The sequence below is a fragment of the Marmota monax genome, unplaced genomic scaffold, assembly GCF_021218885.2.
Source record: "Marmota monax isolate L192 unplaced genomic scaffold, Marmota_monax_Labrador192_F-V1.1 WCK01_AAM20220418_F8-fsc00004, whole genome shotgun sequence".
In the NCBI taxonomy this organism is placed as follows: Eukaryota; Metazoa; Chordata; class Mammalia; order Rodentia; family Sciuridae; genus Marmota; species Marmota monax.
In genome coordinates this window covers 28,577,109-28,595,337 of record NW_026692881.1, presented here as the reverse complement: position 1 = coordinate 28,595,337, position 18,229 = coordinate 28,577,109, and the positions used below count along the sequence as shown (strand labels likewise).

Below are 18,229 nucleotides of genomic sequence, written 5' to 3'. Positions count from 1 at the left end.
ACTGCTATGTGGAGGTCACTAGGAGCTAGACCTTGGGCCCTCTTTCTGAATGGGAGAGTGTCCAGTGATCAGGAGGGAGCCAGTTCCCTGTCTGTGGGGACTTCAGGCTGAGCATCAAGGTTATGACAAACAAGAGTTCTGCGCTGAGCCCGGGGTTGGGCCGGGAATCCTGGGTCCCTTTTCCCCAGGTGCTGCTGTTCAAGGATTGATGGGTCGAGTGATGGATTGTTCGGTGGATTTTCTTCGCCTGGTTTGGGGTGGCCTTGAATGCACCGGTGAGGCCTGGAGAGGCAGCAGGAGCAGGAACTAGAAGCCAGGGCAGGTGGAGTGTGCATAGAACTGTGCCTGGTTCATGCCGAGTTGAGATGGGGGATTCTTTCACAATGTGAGGAGGGCTCAGGACTGCTCTGAGTTAGGAACCAAGTAAAGGGACATTCGGCAGAGAGGGAGGGAGCAGAGTTGGGAGGGTCGGAATGGGTTTGCTGAGAAGGGCTGTGACCAGGACAGCATACACGGGGCGGAAGTACCATCTTCCCAGAAAGCTGTTTCCTCCTGTGGATTACGTGGCCTTTTCTCTGACCTGGGACAGATCCAGGTCCAGGATAGAGACCTACAAAGCACATAGCTAGGGCTCTGGGGGCCTTTTCTTCCTGCCAAACCCTAAGAATGACAAAGTGCCAGGCCCAGAGGAGCCTGGAAAGATCCCCACCCCCGTGGCTTCATCCTTCCTTGGAAAAACAGGCTGCAGGGTTCGCCTGGCTTCCGGGAGCACACAGTTGGTCTGTGGGGCAGTGTGTCCTCAGGGGAATCCAAAGACGGAAAGGCAGAGACCAGGTTTTAGGTTATTTGGGTTTTGTGGCCCAAGGCAGCATGTGAGAAGCCTCTCAAAGGGAATTAGGGACAAAAAGTCAGCTGTGGTCTAGCTTGGTGGCTGTGGGGCTGTTTCGAGGGCATGAGGGGCAGGAGGGTGGTGGTCATGGGCTCGGGCTGCTGAGGCCTGCTGCCCTCCCCAAAGTCACCTGTTTAGGGAGACGACCTTCCTGCAGGGCCCTGACCAAGCGCATCTTCCTTGCAGAGGACGGTGAGGCCGTGAGCAGCTCCTACGAGTCCTACGATGAAGAGGAGACCAAGGGCAAGGCCGCACTCTACCAGTGGCCCTCCCCGGAGGCCAGCATCGAGCTGATGCGGGACGCCCGCATCTGCGCCTTCCTGTGGCGCAAGAAGTGGCTGGGCCAGTGGGCCAAGCAGCTCTGTGTGATAAGGGACACCAGGCTCCTGGTCAGTTCCCGTCTTCTCTGCTTGGGGGGGAGGGTCAAGGAGGAGAGAGGTGCTCCCTGGTGTGCTCCCAGGGGCTTAGAGCCTGTTGATGTCAGGAGACTGTCACTGCTTCCCAACCTGAAATCACACGCAAGATTTTGAGAGTGCAGAAGAATGTGTTTTTTCTAGACTAGAAAGATCTAGAAGTTTTCATCAGGCTCTGAAAGGGGGCTGTGATTATCACTACCTCCCCCATCCTTCCCATCCCATGTACCCATGTTTGAAAGACACGTCTTTCTGTCTTCTGGTCCTTAATCACCTTTTAGCCATTGGAGCCCAGTGGCTTCCTGAGGCCAACCACCAGCCCCAGTTCTAGCTACTGCTGTGGTCTGAGCAGCATGAGAATCATAGCTATCTTCTCAGAAACCATAACACTTTGAGCTACTAATTCTAAGTCAAGACCCATAAAGGAGCCAGACATAGGACTCTGATGACAGTCTTGTTTCCTGTTACATTAAATTAAAATTCACAGTTCTGAGCTGGCTGTGTTGGCTGTGCATCTGTAGTCCCAGCTACTAGGGAAGCTGAGACAAGAGGATCACCTGAGCCCGGAAGTTCAAGGTTGGCGTGGGAAGCATAGACTTCATCTCAAAAAAAAAAGAAAGAAATCAGTTTTAGGTCCTGACTTAAAGTTACATGGAATTATTATTCTCCTTTGGTCACAATGTACCCTGCTTTGTATAAATGTTATCGAGATGATCCTGTCAAACAACCCCATGAGATCCCCATTTTACATTGAGGGCAAACCTTCACTCAGGGCAAAGCCCTTATCTGGGAGAGGAAGAAGGTACCTTCCTTTCTTGGCTAACACATCTTCCTGGTGAGACAGGAAATAAGCTTAGTTTTTTGCACCTGACGGATCCTTTACTGGGAAAGCCAAGCAAGAAATACAAATACAGAGAAGTAAGAAAAGTCCGTTCCACCTTGGAGAGCTAAGTTGTCTTCAGGGGACATAAGCTCATGAGCTGCTTAATGATGGCACACGTCCGAGAAACATGTCATCCGGCAATGCGATTGCTGTGTGAGCATCATAGTGTGTACCTACACAAACCGAGGCAGTCACATTATTAGACAATTTATCTCATGATAGGGCCACTGCACATCACGACAATCCATTGCTGACCGAAACATCTCAAGTTGGGGCATGATTGTATTTTGGGAACCCCCTGCCCCCGGCTCAGAGCAGCCTTGAGCCATTTGGATGAGCAAGGTCCTGGAGCATCCCTACTTAAGGCTGGGGAGAAGTCGGATGCTGGGAATGGGATGGCTGGTATTTGTAGTGGAGGCTCTGGGCCTGCCATAGGGGGTCCAGCCTTCTAGTTTTGGGGGTAAAATCAGGCTCTTGGGGGGTCTTCAGCATTCAGGGGCCCCTGCTTTGCAGAATCCAGTGAGGCCAGTGCCCCTGGCAATGAGCATCTTTTCTCTTCCAGTGCTACAAATCCTCCAAGGACCACAGCCCTCAGCTAGACGTGAACTTGCTGGGCAGCAGCGTCATTCACAAGGAGAAGCAAGTGCGGAAGAAGGAGCACAAGCTGAAGATCATGCCCATGAACGCCGACGTGATTGTGCTGGGCCTGCAGAGCAAGGACCAGGCTGAGCAGTGGCTCCGGGTGAGCAAGGCGCAGGCTTCCTCCAGGCCTCACTCCAGGCCTCACTCCAGGGGCTCCTGCAGTTCTGCTCCCAACTGGGACTGGGCCAGTAGTTGGAGTCCACTTGCCTTTTTGCCCCCCATGAGGCAACACCAGGCTTCTTATTAAAGGGGTGTCTTCTGCTGCATCCCTGAAGTGTTTACCACAGGCTGTAGACTTTCAGCCAGCTGAACCCTGCGGTGACGTGGGCATGGTCATGCTCCCATCTTACAGGAATAGAGATTAAGGTGCAGAGGGCAGAGGTGACTACCCAAGGTCACCTGGCAAGTGAGTGGCAGCACCTAGGACTGTCTTACCACAGCACTGGGTTTCCCGCCACCACAAATGCACCTGGCCCTCTGCTGTCACTCCCTCCAGGGTGTGATGCTGATGAAGCCCCTGGAGAGGGACTGGCCACCCCAGGTTAAAGATGAGCTTGATGGTTCTAGAAGCTGTAAGGTCTGTAACAAGAAGGGACCCTGGTGAGGCCTATGAGGGCCAGGGCCACCCTCTCCCTCCTTTTTGCTGCCCAGTTCGCTGTTGCGGCCACATTGACACATTTCCAGCATCATTCCCCTGCTGTCCCCTGCCACCTGGCTAAACATAACCACCATGGGGAGCCTGTCAGCAGCAGATCTGACCACCTGATTAAAGTGTGGCTGAAAATGGTACCTGCCCCAGGCACTGGCTATCCCAAGTGCTGAGTACCCCAGTTTTGGAGCAGGTGAGCTGTTTTTGTGAAACCACTAACTGTTTTGAGAATTCTGGCCAGACCAAGTTCTAGGAGGAGCTGGCAGCTATCTCAGCCCTTATTGCAAAATGTCCAGGTGGTTTAAAGGCGGTCATACAGGATAAGAAGGGCCACCAGATGGACAGGCTTGTAGATTGTGGGGTTCCTAAGAGATTGTTAGCCCTTCAGAAAGGCCAAGGCTGGCATTCGAGAGCATGGGCTCTGGCCCAGAATCCTGGCTTCCTCCCTTTTGAGCTGAGTGATCTTGGGTTGGTTCCTTAATGCATGTGAAGTGCTACTGTGCTGCATCTGGGCAGAGTACGTGAAACTGGACCAGCACAGAGGTGACCACTGAGGACCAGAGTGCCAGAGGCTGATCTTGGGCTGCAGAGCTGACTAGGGCCTGGGTTTGGAGCTGCTAGTTTGCTTTTGAACTTCCTCGTCTCACCAGGTCTCCCCTATGGCTTTTGCCAGCTCTCCATATCCTCACCCCCACACACTATGTGCACAGGAGCATGGGTGTGTGCACGCACACGTGCGCATACACATTTATACACACATGCATGCACATGTGTGCACCCACACATACAGTGTGGACACGCATGCGAGCACACATTTCCCTTACCCCCAGTTCCCAGTGCTGTTCCCTGCCTGCCCAGACCCATCTCTCCCTTCCCTGACCCCAGCCTCCTGCTCCAGACTCTCACGCCCTCTCCTAAGACCCCGGCCCCCACAGTCCCTGCTGGTGGCTTTAAAGACAAGAGCGCTTTCAGAAGGCACAGCCCATCTGTGTCCAGCCTTCACAGAGGGGCCTGTCTCCCAGGTCAGATGAGTGCAGAGGTGACCTGGCTGTCAGGGCCTGGCTCCAGAAGTCCCTGCCTCCTACAGTGGCTGCTCAGCCTGCCTCAGGGCTCCCCATCAAGCTGCCTGGGACTTGTAGAACCTGCCCACCGTCCCTGGGCCTCCTGTTCTTCAGAATCACACTTGACATATTAAGGACAGGAATGTATGTGCCTGCCCTGTGCTGGGTACTGGAAACTCAAGTCCCCAAAGCCACTCTGTAGAGGTGCTCTATCTTATAGATGCCAGGGCTGGGGCTTGGGCCCAAGGTCACGTGGCTAGTCGGCCCACCAACCCTCTTCTTATGAAACTGTGTCATATATTCTTTGTGGAACAAAGACCCTAACTGGAGTCAGTGTTGAAAGTGAGAATTGTCTTGTTTCCCTCCCCCATAACTGTTCTTCCTTGTGTTCTTTGGCTTTTGTGATGTTAAGCCCATTCCACAAGTTGCTCTAGGCAAAGATTGAAAAGGAAGGGGACTTAAATTGCTCTTACTAATTCTGTACCTCCAAAGGGCTTTGCAATTATGTATATATGTGTGTGTGTGTGGCTGGCCTGCCAGCCTGGGCTGTGCCCCTCTGAGAATCCCCGAGGTGGCCCCTGGCTCAGAAGGGGGGTGGGTGCATTGCTGTTTAGTGAAGTCAGAGCCACCTCTGACCTTTGTGTGTCCCCAGCCCAGGCCCTGGGTGGCAGTGAAAAGGCTTTTTCCCAGGGGAGGCTGGGAGGGATGGTAGCGGGCAAGTTTGGAGAGATGGTAATGGTGGTCAGCTCAAGGCAATCGGCTGGCCTGCTCCCGAGTGGCGTGGAGAGTCCAGAGCCAGCCCATGGCCCCCACCGCCAGAGGACTGTCTAACAAATGGGACTGTTCGTGTCACCCATAGCAGAGCAGCTGGCAGGAAGGGGCTCAGGGAGCTGAAGGCTGGCTGCTCTGGCCATCTTGGGGCTCTGCTGCAAAGGCCCCTCACCGACACCCAGAACATGTGGGACCTGTAGCCATGGGCCTGTGCCACCAAGTTCAACCACTGCAGCCTCCACAACTGAGTCCCATGGGGCCCGGGGCAGGGGCAGTGCTTCTCTGTTCCTTTCAGCTATGGGTCTTCTCTGTACCCACTCTCCCAGCCCCGAGGGCCCCTGCCTTGGTCTGGCTGTGTGTGCAGGTGGAAGGGCCTTCCAAGGACCCTGGCCTCATTGAGGGTGTTCTTGCCTCAGGTCATCCAGGAGGTGAGCGGCCTGCCTTCCGAAGGAGCCTCCGAGGGAAACCAGTACATCCCAGATGCCCAGCGCCTGTGCTGTCAGCGGGTAAGGCTCTGCCCGCCTGTGAGTGAGTGCCATCTGCCCTTCTTCCACACCAATTTCAAGTGTAAAATTGGGAGCTTTGTTTTTGTATTTCAACTCAATTAAAAGAAACATACAATGCTTGGACAAGGGCAGTGACTTTAGTTTGGCAGGAAGAAGGATGAAATAGATACAGGGCTAAAATATTTTCTTGCTAGGGCGGGGGCAGTGTTATTAGAGCAAAAGTCACTTCGCCCTACATGCTGCAGCTGGGAGATTCATTCTATGAGGCTCTTCCTTCCTGCTTGTTCCCCTGCGGAGCCTCTGGGTGGGGCAGTCTTGACGTGTCCCCTACCTCTAGAGGGCTCAGGGTGCCTTTGCCTGGAGCCTGGGCTTGAGGTCAAGGAAATCGGGTGGAGGGCTGTCACCTGCAGGGTCACCCCTTAGGTCCCTGAGTATCTGCAGGTGGGTACCCTGAAGCCTGGCAGTGCAGAAGGCCCCTGTCAGGGAATGGAAGCAAGAGGGCCCACGCGTCTCTCAGGCCCCTGGAGACGTGCTGCAGCATGGCCACAGGGACTTGAGAGGGGCTGGGCAGTCGTGGTCTCCCGCATTCTGTGGCAGGGTGAATTTGTGTCCTTCCTGTTGAGGTAAGAACTGAGGACCTCTCTGTGGTGTTTCCATGGCCAGGTGCCACTCTTCCTGGGTCCTGCCTCAGGCCAGGCCGGTTGGTTGGGGCCATCAGCTTGCTTCCTAGAATAGGTGGTTGACTGGAATGATCCCGAGTCACATTCAACCAGCTACAGCTAGTCCCCACCCACCAAGTCAGTGTAGATGGAGATTATCCCTGTCTGCACCCAAGATGCATCTAATCTCTCTTCAATTGAAGTTCTCAATGTAACCATTCCCAGCCAGTGGTTCCCATTCATCTCTCTCTCTACACCCCCCCCCCCCTTTTTCTTTCCTGTAGCCAGATATAGCTGAAAAGTACCTGTCTGCTCCAGAGTACGGAAGCTCCACAGACAGCCACCCTGAGGTCCCAGAGACCAAAGACGGTAACACCACTGTGGCTGGCGGCCTTGTGGTGGGGAGGGTGACATTATTCCAGGATGAGACTTGGCCATCTGACTCAACCCTAATGGGTTTCAACAGCTGATTCTAACAAACCCTCCAACTTATAAACCATTGGAAATGCTGCATCTGATAGATCCTGGGAAACTGGAGAGGTGGCCAAATTGAAGTTAAGTCTCATGAAAGGCTGAGGATGGAATATTCTGTCTCTTCTTGTTTGCCAACCCTACTTCAAATCCTTTGAGCCATATAGTTTGTAAAGAGTCTCAAGTGCTTATCTGTTCTTATGAGAAGGCCGAGTACCCCCTTGACGGTGTGACTTTGGAGACAGCCAATTCTAGGGAGCAGATGTGTGTGCGTGCGCGCGCGCACATGCAGGCAGGGAGCAAGAGGGTTCTGGAGGGGCCGAGTTTGCATGTGGGTGGGCTGCGTGCAACACTGATTGCTTTCTCTCTCCTCTTGACAGTCAAAAAGAAATGTTCTGCTGGCCTCAAACTGAGCAACCTAATGAACCTGGGCAGGAAGAAATCTACCTCGCTGGAGCCCCCAGAGAGGTCCCTGGAGACATCTAGTAAGAACCCTAGCTGCCTCCAGGACCTAGGGCTGGAGCCCAGACCACGAAGGCAGGGGGTTCCAGGGCCAGTTTAAGCACCTCTAGGGATGGCAAGCACACAGCCCCTGGTTTTAGTTTGTCTTTGTTGTAGGTACTCCTTGTGCTGAGCCGGAGTCGGTCTTATTACAGTGTTGGATCCTTTGTGAAAGGGGAACTAATCAGTGTCCCCCAAGTGTTCTTTAAAGACTGATGCTTAGTTGATCAGTGTGGGGGGTGGGGGGCATGGCAGACACAGTGTCAGGACAGGGGAAGGCGGGTGGAAGGCACAGTCTTAAGACCTTCAGCCCAAGAGAGAGGATGGCTTTTCCCCCTAAGCATGCACTTGGCCTTCCTTGTGGCAGTCAGGACTCAGGGACATGGAGAACCTCTTCTGCCCTTGGTCAGACATGGCATGTGGACTTCAGCCTTAAAGGCAGGTGGAGCTGAGGAGGCTAGAACCACCTGGGGCAGCAGCAAAGACTCAGAACAGGCGGGCCGAGGAAGGGAAAGTGAGAAGCCCGTGTGGCTGGACCGGAGGACATTACAGGGGCTGGTAGGTTCTTAGATGTCATTGTCACTGCCCTCGATCCGGAAACCAAGGTCAGAGGGTAAAGACACTGATGTGAGGGATCTTAATCCCCAAACTGGGGTTCTCGACTGCAGCCCTCCTTGGGGCCTGAAGGCCATTACTGTCTGCCTTTGGGCCTTTTCCTCTTCCTTGTGGAATGATGTCCTCTCCCAAGAGTCTTTTCTGAGGCCCAGTTAGGTTCTCTTCTTGTTTGAGGCTGGCAGGATGGTGGGTGGAATAGGAAAGGAGTGGAGGAGTGGTGGTGCACGCCTGTAATCCCAGCAGCTAGGAAAAATGAGGCAGGAGGATCACAAGTTCAAATCCAGCCTCAGCATCTTAGGCCCTAAGCAACTTAGCGAGATCCTGTCTTTGGGGTTGTGGCTCAGTGGTTAAGCACCCTGGGTTCAATCTCTGGTACCAAAAAAAAAAAAAAAGAAAAATGGAGTGGTCTCCTGCTTCTCTGGCCAGGACGATGGGTAGTGCCTGGGTCTGTCTGCCCCTGCAGTCTGGGAACCTGATCCCTGTGCGTCACTGTCTGGGAGATGGTTGGGTCATTGCTGGAAGTCTACTCTCTCAGCCAACTATGCTCCTGTCCCTTGGGGGCAGGCCAGAGAGAACACAGTGGCTGTCCTCCCCAAGACTTGGATGCTTAAGATCTGAGCTCCTGCCTTTCCAGACCAAACTGCACTTTGTAAGTCAGTGTATCTGAGAAGGTGAGGAGCAAAGAGCTATCAACTCACTGCACAGGTGGAAGGAGGGTCCTGAGGCTGCATTTTACGCATCCTTGTCACTTGCAGGGACAAAGCTGCGTGTGGTGGATAGTATCAACTCAGTAAACACTTATCTGATGTGGGAAAAGCCTTGTCCTCTCCTTGGGAAGCTGAACACAGCACACAGCAACCCTCTGAGAACTAAAGAATGGCATGATGGGTGCTGGCAGCCCGTGTGCCTAGAGGAAATGGGGTCCCTGGTGGATAAGACAGACCTTGGGCATTAGAGAGGCCACGATGCAGTTCCTGACTTTGGGAAGCAGGTGTGTCCAGGTGGGGAGGCTGACGTGGAGGCAGAGTGTTTCACTGGACCAGGTTCCAGGTGCTCTGATGGAAGGCAGACCAAGGGGAGGAGGAGCTGAATGATGCACAGGCTGAGTCTGAACAGCTGGGGGATGCAAAGGCTGTCGGGAACCAAGAAAGCTGCAGCTGCAGAGGCAGCAGGGTTGAGCCAGCAGCTGGGAGATGGGGTGGGCAAGCTTCCTGCCACAATGACCTGGGTGACCTGTGGTTAGGAGGGAGTGCTGCTGAGGGCCTGGCTGCTTACACACAGAAAGAAAACTAGGGACTTTGAGATCCACAAGCTTCCATGCAATATGAAAGGCATGGACAGTTCTGAAATTGATGCCAGAGGACAGTCTTGTGAGGCCCAGAGGCCCTCCTGCAGCCATGTCCCCTCCTGCAGGTGTGTGGCCCCAGCTCCTTCTCGGCCTCACCCCACTGCATGTCTCCTGCAGGTTACCTGAATGTTCTGGTGAACAGCCAGTGGAAGTCACGCTGGTGCTCCGTCAGGGACAGCCACCTGCACTTCTACCAGGACCGGAACCGCAGCAAGGTGGCCCAGCAGCCCCTCAACCTGGTGGGCTGTGAGGTGGTCCCAGATCCCAGCCCCGACCATCTATACTCCTTCCGCATCCTCCATGGAGGGGAGGAGCTGGCCAAGCTCGAGGTACCACTGGCCCCTAGGAGGATGTGGGCAGCAGGGACAGCCAGGGCTGGTGGCTGCAGGTCTCCAGGTCTATGATCCTGCTGAGGCAGGATCCACCTAGCCTCAGGCCATTTTTAGTTCCCTTGTCTGTGATTGTTTGCATTTAAAAAAAAAAAAAAATGTCCACTCCTGTTCCAACCTCAGGGTGGTTGTGTTACAGGAGAGGGGCAATGAGCTACTTCCTGCACTTAGAGCAGGCAGAGTATTTAGAACGCCCAGAGCTGCCAGAAAGGCTCTAGGATTCAAATGGGTGCTAGTTTGTGTCACCACCAGGAGGGCTGGTACTTAAGAATGAGGACTGACAGAGCTTATCTGGGGGACAGGATTTGCTCTGTGATACATTTCTCCCATTCCCCACCCTCTGATGTGATGTTACATTTATAATCAGGAGGTGACATAATGCCTTGCTGGGAGCTCTGCAGGTGGAGCTGATGGCATATACTTGCCCATTAAGTCCTGTTGGCTTAGTCCTTTATCCCAGGTCTTCCTCCAAATTTTGCTCTAACACTGCCCTCTAGTGGCTAAAACATCCGCATCATAATAGCTTCCTAAAGATGAGCTTGGTCCGTCCATTTGACAATCGGCAAATATCTGCTCAGAACCATAAAGTGGAAGACAAGAGAGACAGATGCCCCCTGCTCTGATGGAACTTATATTCTCGTTTGTGAATGTGAGGATATTTGGCTAATTACCCAATTAATTGCTTAGTTACAGTTGCTGCAAACAAGTGAGGCAAGTACCAGGCAGGTTGGATGGGGACTGGCTGGAGATGAGGCTGGGAGTGGGCAGGGCTTGATCCTAGGAGTAATGGGATCCCTGGCCCTCAAAGGAGGTGGCAGGTTCAGATGTAGATTTCAAGATGCGTCATCCAGCTATTAGGTGAGGGATGGACAGAAAGAGACCTGTCAGGAAGCTGCTACAGTTGCCCCAGGCAAAGATGGTAGGAGCCTACACTTGGGGACCCCCATGAAAAGCAGTATTGAGAAATTCAGTTGAAAATACATGGGAGAAGGAAACCAACTACCATCCAATTGGGCTTACAGCTGCCTCTCCATTGAAGAAAAACTCAGTGTGTGTGGTATAATGCCCAAATGCTGGTTTTCCCCATGAAGATAAACCTGAAGCTTTTATAGAATTCCTAGATTTTTCTCCCTCTAAAGGCAAGAAACGATGTTGGCGTTTTAATAGAAGTGCCCAAAGTGTGTGTTGGATTAGAACGCATTATACCCCAGAGGGGAAACACCAAATTCACTGGAATTTAGGTGATAATTAGTAGAGCTGCTTGATCTGCTGTTAGGTCTTTAAGATGCCTTGACTTGAAGTCATAAGTAAATTTGAATAGTATTCCTTAGCAAGGTCCAGGCAGTCTGGTATGTATGGATTAGAGTGATAAACAGTGAAGTGAGCATCGTGACACAGAGGTGTCAACCTACAGTACAATTCTTCATTGTAATAACTGTTAACAGTTATTTCTAGAAGCACATATAGGCATATAAATGACCTGATATTTTGGACTAATATCCAGGGCATCACAGAGGTGGTCACAGATGGAAATGGGGTCCCTGGGGGTGGGATATGCTGTTGAAGATCATGCCCAAGCCAGGCTGTTTCAGAGACTTGACAGGCAGGACAGGGATCAGGCAATGGCATTGTGGTGGCCTGAGGGGGGAGGCCTGGCTCATGTCTCTCGGCCTCCCTCCAGGCCAAGTCTTCCGAGGAGATGGGCCACTGGCTAGGCCTCCTGCTGTCCGAGTCAGGCTCCAAGACAGACCCGGAAGACTTTACCTACGACTACGTGGACGCCGAGAGAGTCTCCTGCATCGTGAGCGCGGCCAAAACCTCTCTCCTGTGAGTTGGAAGGGCCTCCCGTTATGCCCTCTCCCCCTCCCAGCCCTGCTTCTAGACCCTGGGCCGGGGCCAGACTCTGGTGCAGAGCTGGAACAGAGGCTCAGCCCTGTCCTGTCCATCGGCAGGAAGATGTGAAGACCTAGGCCAAGGGGCAGCCCTCAGGGAGGTCCTGCTAAGATCTGCAAGCTGAGCTGGGCTCTGGCTGGACACTCCCCAGCTCCTAGGGCAGAGTGGGTTCCTGTCCTTTGTCTTTACACCAATTCAGCACTTGATGCCTCACAGGGAGGCGGAGCTGGGACTGGTGAAAGCCAACCAGGCCACTGAAGCAGAATCCATTTTCTTATGCATAAAACAGGACTAGTGTGGGGTGTACCCTGCCCCAGGGGTATTGTGCAGAGCCAGGGGAGGCTCCTAAAAGAGAGGTGTCAGGGGGAGGTGGCCACAGGATGCTAAGAGGAGGGGCATGGGGCAGGGGAATGTTTTGGGTGGGGGGATCTGGACCCAAGAGTTCCAGGGCAAAGGCTCTGGGGAGAGAGAGATGCCCCCAAACACATGGAGGCAGGCCTTCACCCCCATATCTCCATGCAGCCAAAGCCTTGCATCCTGGCGAGTCCACCCCCTGTCCTGGGTGCCTAGCGCATGCTGTGTCTGGCCCGTGTCTTCCAGACTGATGCAGAGAAAGTTCTCAGAGCCCAACACTTACATCGACGGGCTGCCCAGCCAGGACCGCCAGGAGGAGCTGTATGACGACGTGGAGATGTCAGAGCTGACGGCCGCGGTAAGGGCTTGGAGGGCAGCAGCTCCAGTCCTCCTCCTGCCAGCCCTGTGCACCCCCATGCTGGTGGTGGTCAGGTTGTCTCCAAGATGAGTGGTTTCTAAGTCACCTGAAGGCCATCAGTGTAGACCCCAGGTGCAGCCGGCTCAGTTCTGTACATGGCCTGGCTTGGCCTGCGGCAGTGCTAGGGGCAGGATGGCACCCTTAGCCATCCAGTCCCACACAGGGCTGAGGTGGGTGTCACTACCCAGCAGTTCCTGGCATGGAGCCTTGCCTCTGCTGGGGCTCTGCGGGTGATCTCATTGAATCCCACCCACTACAGGAAGCGCTGCCGGTTCCCTCTGTACAGATGAGGAAGTGAAGGGAAGGTGAACGCTGGGCCTGAGTCTTCCTCCAGCCTCTGGAGTGGCACTACCAGGTCTCAACAGGAGGCTTGGCGTGTCTGGGAACCCCGGGAGGAGACAGGCGCTCTGAGGCAGGGCTGGTGCCCCGTCACAACTGGGAAACGGAGTAATGCTGGATGGCATCTGCCTCTTTTGCAGGTGGAACCCGCGGAGGAAGCCCCCCCTGCCGTAGATGCACCCTCTGAGAGTGAGCTTGACCGGGTGTACCTGGACCTCACGCCAGTCAAGTCCTTCCTGTACAGCTCCGGTGGAGCCCAGGCTCAGACCTTCTTCCCCCCGTCTCCACCCTTCGATGATCCAGCCGAGGCCCTCCCTGCAGACCCAGGTCCGGCCCCAGATGAGCCCTGCACCAAGTCTGCAGAGAACCCAGAGCAGCAGGTACAGTCCGGTCCCTGCAGAGGGTTGACCACCTTCCTGTGTGCCCATCCTCCAGATGAATTTTGTGTTTTCTCCCCACACAGAGGCAGCTGGAGAGCCGGGAGCCGGAGGAGCCTTCCCTGAGAATCACCACAGTCAAATTCCAGCCTGAGCAGCAGAGAATCTCCTTCCCACCAAACTGCCCCGATACTGTGGCTGTCACCCCAGCTAGCGCCAGCCCACCTGTGAAGGACAGGTTGCGAGTGACCAGTGCAGGTACCTATGCAAGATCAGCGCTTAGCGTTTTGTACTTGGCTCAGAGAAGTTAGCCCTATTCCCTCCCTTTCAGATGAGGAAATAGGTTCAAAGAGGTATCTTCTGCTCCAGCCTTGGGTTCTGAGTCTGGGGAGTAGTTGGGGACAGCCCTAACAATCGAGCTCGGCTGACTTGGAACATCCCCTTCTGGGTCTACAGAAATCAAACTTGGCAAGAATCGGACAGAGGCTGAGGTGAAGCGGTACACAGAGGAGAAAGACAGACTCGAGAAGAAGAAGGAAGAGATCCGGGGGCACCTGGCTCAGCTCCGGAAAGAGAAACGGGAGCTGAAAGAGACCCTGTTAAAGTGTGCAGGTAAGGGGCCTCCAGGTGGGGAGGGCCCAGGGCTGGGCTCTCAGCTTAGGGGACATAAGGGCTTTTTGTCGCTGGCTTCCAGATCTCTGGGCCTGAGCCCCTTCACCTGCGGCACACCCTTGTCCCCTCTAGCCCTGTCTGAAAGGCTGAAATCCCACAGAGGGACCCCTGACCCAGCCCAAGCAGACCAGCAGGTAGCTGGCTAGCTTAAGGTAGAAATCTTAAAAAAAAAAAAAAAAAAAAAAAAAGTACCATTCCTGGGCCCATCTTTCGATGCCCTGCCAAGGCCTTGTTTTGAGATGTGGGTCAGCAGAATGGTCTCTGCCACACTGGTAAAGCATTGACCTCCAGACTCACTCCTTTGAAGTGAATCAAAGTTTAAGATACTTGTAAAGCAAATCTGACGCCTTCCTGATTGTCTTCCAAATCACTCTCCTATCGCTGGACAACTGTTTTCTAGCAACTTCCCTCTTGTAGAACCTACTGTAACCTTGAATTTCTGACAGTAGCTTTGTGCTCACTTAATATTTAAATTTTAGAGTTGCATGAACAAGCCCAATAGGCATAGTAGGTATGGGGACAAATGTAGCTGCTTTCTGGGAAGCTTACGATTGCTAAAGGAAGGTCTTGGGGTTGCAGTCACCCAGTTTTTAAATACTGGCTTTGCTGAGATAGTTGTCATGTAGTTGACCCATTTAAAGTGACCAAGTCAATGGTTTTTAGTATATTCATAGTTTTGTAGCCATCACCACAATCAAGTTTTGGACCCCCCAAGCCTGATATCGGTCATTCTCCCACTTTCTTACCCCAATCTATCATCTGTCACTCTAAACAGCCACCCTCTGTTGCCGAGGTGTTCCTGGCTGGGCTTACTTTTGACTCAGCTGAGACTGGAGGGCTGGGACATGAGCTGATGTGGATGACCCAGGCTCATCTGTGACGGTGCTTGGAAAGCCCCCGGCTGGTGTGAGGCAGGGACTCCCTACCCTTTCTCCTTAATGGACAGTCCAGGCTGGAGAAGAGAATTTTCACTATGGTTTATTCTCCTTGCAAATAAGCCCTTGAGATCCAGATGATAAGTGATTCTCCAAGTATCGATACTGACCAGCAAATAACTATATTGTCTTTAAATGTCAGTACCAAAAATATCACTTCAGATATTCTCCACTTAATTTTTCTCTATGAATTTTCCCTAAACAGTGGCCCCTCTTACCACTTGTCTCTGACTGAGGCCCGCGGGTGATCAATTACCACAAAGCCTGCAAACAACCTGGTGGCTGTTGACTCACACTTGGGACTATATTGACCCCATGTGGTGCCATCCTTTCCTCCAGCAATGGGCTCCTGCAGCCTGCAGGTGGTTTCTTAGCCCTCTTTTATGTATTTTATCCCTAGGGGCTAAGGTCAGGCCTCGGGAAGCACAAGACCCAGGGCATAGAGGGAACTGTGGGGGTAGCCAGAGAACCCAGCCTCTCTCATGCTTTAGCTGCAAGAATAGCAAGATCTCAGAACCCCTGCGAGCCCACCAGGAGAGACTCACCCTTCCAAGGAAGATTTCCCAGGCTTTGTAGAACGCTCACACAAGATCTGGACCTAGAGGCTGTTCCCTGCACACACAGGCCATCCCACCTCTCAGTGGAAAAGCTGGCCCTGTGGTCTGTGTCCACCTGGGCCCTCCTCCAGCAGGGGTGTGTGTAAACTCCTTCCACTCAGCGTGGCGCCCTGGCCTCAGCTGAAATCCTGTTCTCTGTCTCCAGACAAGGGAGTCCTGGCCAGCTTGGAACAGAAGCTGAAGGAAATTGACGAGGAGTGTCGGATAGAGGAGAGCAGGCGTGTGGACCTAGAGCTCAACATCATGGAGGTGAAGGACAACCTGAAGAAGGCTGAGGCTGGGCCCGTGACACTGGGCACCACTGTAGACACTACCCACCTGGACAACATGAGCCCTCGTGTGAGTGCCAGCTTCTCTGAGCTCTTGCTGGGCCTCCTGGACGTGGGCTGGGGGAAGTGGGTCATGTCTTCCTGCCCAACTCAACCCTTGCTCTCCTCCTGTAACCACAGCCCAAAGCCGCCGCCGCCGCCTCCACCTCCGCCTCCACCTCCCCCCCAGACTGCACCCCAGTCAACTCTGCAACCGCCCTCAAGAACAGGCCTCTTTCTGTCATGGTCACAGGCAAGGGCACCGTCCTCCAGAAAGCCAAGGTAAGCAGTCACTGCCAGCCTCAAGGGCCAGCAGAACCATTGCTAAGATGTGGCTCTTCTTTGTGGCGGTGGGAGCCAGTCCTGATGAGGGCTCAGCTCTCAACAGAAAGTCAGTGACTCTGGCTTCACTGTGCCTTTGATTAGCCAGAAGGCTCTTACACTTGATTCAAGTGTTCTTATCTGTAAGCCCCAAGGACACTTCTGTCCTTGACCTATCCACCACTTGTCTTTGAGTGGAATATATGGGCCAGCTGCAGCTCAGACCACAAAAATCAGTGCCTCCAAAAGGCCTTCTACCATTAAAATTAAATAAACAAGTCACCCAACAATGGATGGATGGATCCCATGATCAGGTCTCTCCCTGAGGGCTAGACAAAGTAGCATTAGTCTTTACCTCAATTGTACAATAAAGAACATGCCTGGAGTTGCCTTTGGACACTGCTCTTTCTGTCCTGCTAGAGATAGTTGGAGGCACCAACCCACTGGGTGTTCAATCCATTAGAGCAGGTGACCTCCCCTCCCTCACTGTTATGGTCAACAGCACTCTGCCAGAGCCAGGCCATCTCTTAATAGGTGCTCCTTGAAGGAATGAGCACACAGGTTTGAAACATACTCGTCCTATTTGTAACTGCTTCTGTGCTTTAAATTTTTCTGTGTATATAAAGGTTGCTACAGAGAATAACTTTCTTTTTTCGGGGGGGGTGTGCTGGTATTTGGTGCTCCAGGAATGGGAGAAGAAAGGAGCAAGTTAGGAAATGAACATCATCTAAAGACTTTTGTGTCATTGGGACCTTGGTGACAATCCTGCTTTGGTAAAGTCTTCACTGAAACAGCGACTCTGAGAAAGGGTGAGTCTGTTTAGAAGAAAAAGCCAGGACTGGGGTACTGTGAATGGAAAGCTTGGTTAAGAGCTGGCTGTGTCCCTTTTTGAGCCCAGGGGAGCAAATCCAAAATAAGGCTTCTTTGGAGACTGGAGTCTATTGGCTGTAAACAAGACATTGTATTTAGGGATGTTCTGTTTCTGGTTTTTAATCAAGTGTTTTTAGTGAAAAGTTTCTGGTGATTAAACTTTGGGGTAGAAGAAAAATTGAGGTATCAGGACCCTGTCCCCCTGGCTTTGGTGACTGAGAAGACCTGAGCGCCATTTCCAATGCCAACAGAGTTGGGGGTTAAACCGCCCTTGCCTTCAAGTTTGATCTCCAGTGTGATTGTGGGCCCAACTTAGTCTCTAGTGATTTTAAACAGCATCAATACCACCTGCAACATGAATTTTAAGAAACAGTAGCTGAGAGAAATATTTGGTATCCAGCTGAGGCACTGATCCCACCAAGGGTCTTCATTCCGGTCCAAGGCAGCCCTGAATCAACTGCCTTTAAATAAAATTGTGATACTGTATTGTATAGAAATGTTTAAAATTCCATCGTTTAGAACAGTGAAAAGTGTTTCTTGAAATCTGACTTTTTACATGACTATAGAAAAAAATTATCCTATGTTTACAGATTCAGGCCATTTTGAACAGGAGAATTATTTAATATGATGCTCTGTTAGTTCCTGTGGTGAATTTCGGTTAGTATAGTGTCGCTCTTCCTTGTGCTGTGATCACATTGTTAACACAGGTTGAAACATTTCATCTATACCCCGCCTTAGTTCTCTAACAAGGATTCCTGAGAGCTAAAAGTCTTTTTTTAAAAAATGTATTGTCTTTCTAATCCCAGGGCATTTATTTCCTATGTCATAAACACTTGGGGACCTGAACCAAGTGAGTTCTTTTTGTTTTTTAATAAAATGGTCATTGTATTTCAGGTTTTCCTTGTATTTCATGGAATAACTTGGGGCAGGGCCAAACATTTAAACTTCAAAATATATACAGACTGATAGAACCATAAGATACAATCCCAGCAAGAGATTTCAAAGTCCTCTTACACAAGTCACCAGCTAAGGCTAAAAGAGGATTGTAATAGTAGAAATAGTATAATTAGCAATGTACCAAATTCTCTGGAAACCTCTGCAGAAACTGTTTATAGGCAATTGAAAAAATCAATGTGCCTATAAGTTAAACAGACTCCTAAATAGTAATGAAAGAAGTTCACGGCATAAATGTTTATTTACAAAAGGACAAAACCAAATTCTGGATCATTAAAAAGATTAATGCAAAACAACAAAAAAGCTGTATAGAATTGCAGACTTGACAGAGGCGAAAGTACAGATACAAGAAAGTGCTATGGACATGTAAAAGT

At 52.1% G+C, this 18,229-nt stretch overlaps 1 protein-coding gene across 5 annotated transcripts in view; it reads left to right on the top strand.

Moving 5' to 3' along the window:
• The window catches only part of Afap1l2 (actin filament associated protein 1 like 2), a 90,379-nt gene extending 72,585 nt beyond the window's left edge, over positions 1-17,794 (top strand). For 4 of the 5 annotated variants that reach the window (XM_046449931.2, XM_046449930.2, XM_046449933.2 and 1 more), the window contains 14 exons: positions 1,076-1,278; positions 2,748-2,927; positions 5,725-5,814; positions 6,758-6,842; positions 7,325-7,429; positions 9,526-9,737; positions 11,479-11,624; positions 12,213-12,402; positions 12,942-13,181; positions 13,265-13,436; positions 13,635-13,790; positions 15,548-15,741; positions 15,852-15,992; positions 16,718-17,794. In XM_046449931.2, the coding sequence (XP_046305887.1) occupies positions 1,076-1,278; positions 2,748-2,927; positions 5,725-5,814; positions 6,758-6,842; positions 7,325-7,429; positions 9,526-9,737; positions 11,479-11,624; positions 12,213-12,402; positions 12,942-13,181; positions 13,265-13,436; positions 13,635-13,790; positions 15,548-15,741; positions 15,852-15,992; positions 16,718-16,744 (2,141 nt within the window). In that variant the 3' untranslated portion in view covers positions 16,745-17,794. The remainder of the gene's footprint in view (positions 1-1,075; positions 1,279-2,747; positions 2,928-5,724; positions 5,815-6,757; positions 6,843-7,324; positions 7,430-9,525; positions 9,738-11,478; positions 11,625-12,212; positions 12,403-12,941; positions 13,182-13,264; positions 13,437-13,634; positions 13,791-15,547; positions 15,742-15,851; positions 15,993-16,717) is intronic. The other variant, XM_046449932.2, reaches the window with a different exon arrangement.
• The last annotated feature ends 435 nt before the right edge of the window (positions 17,795-18,229 follow it).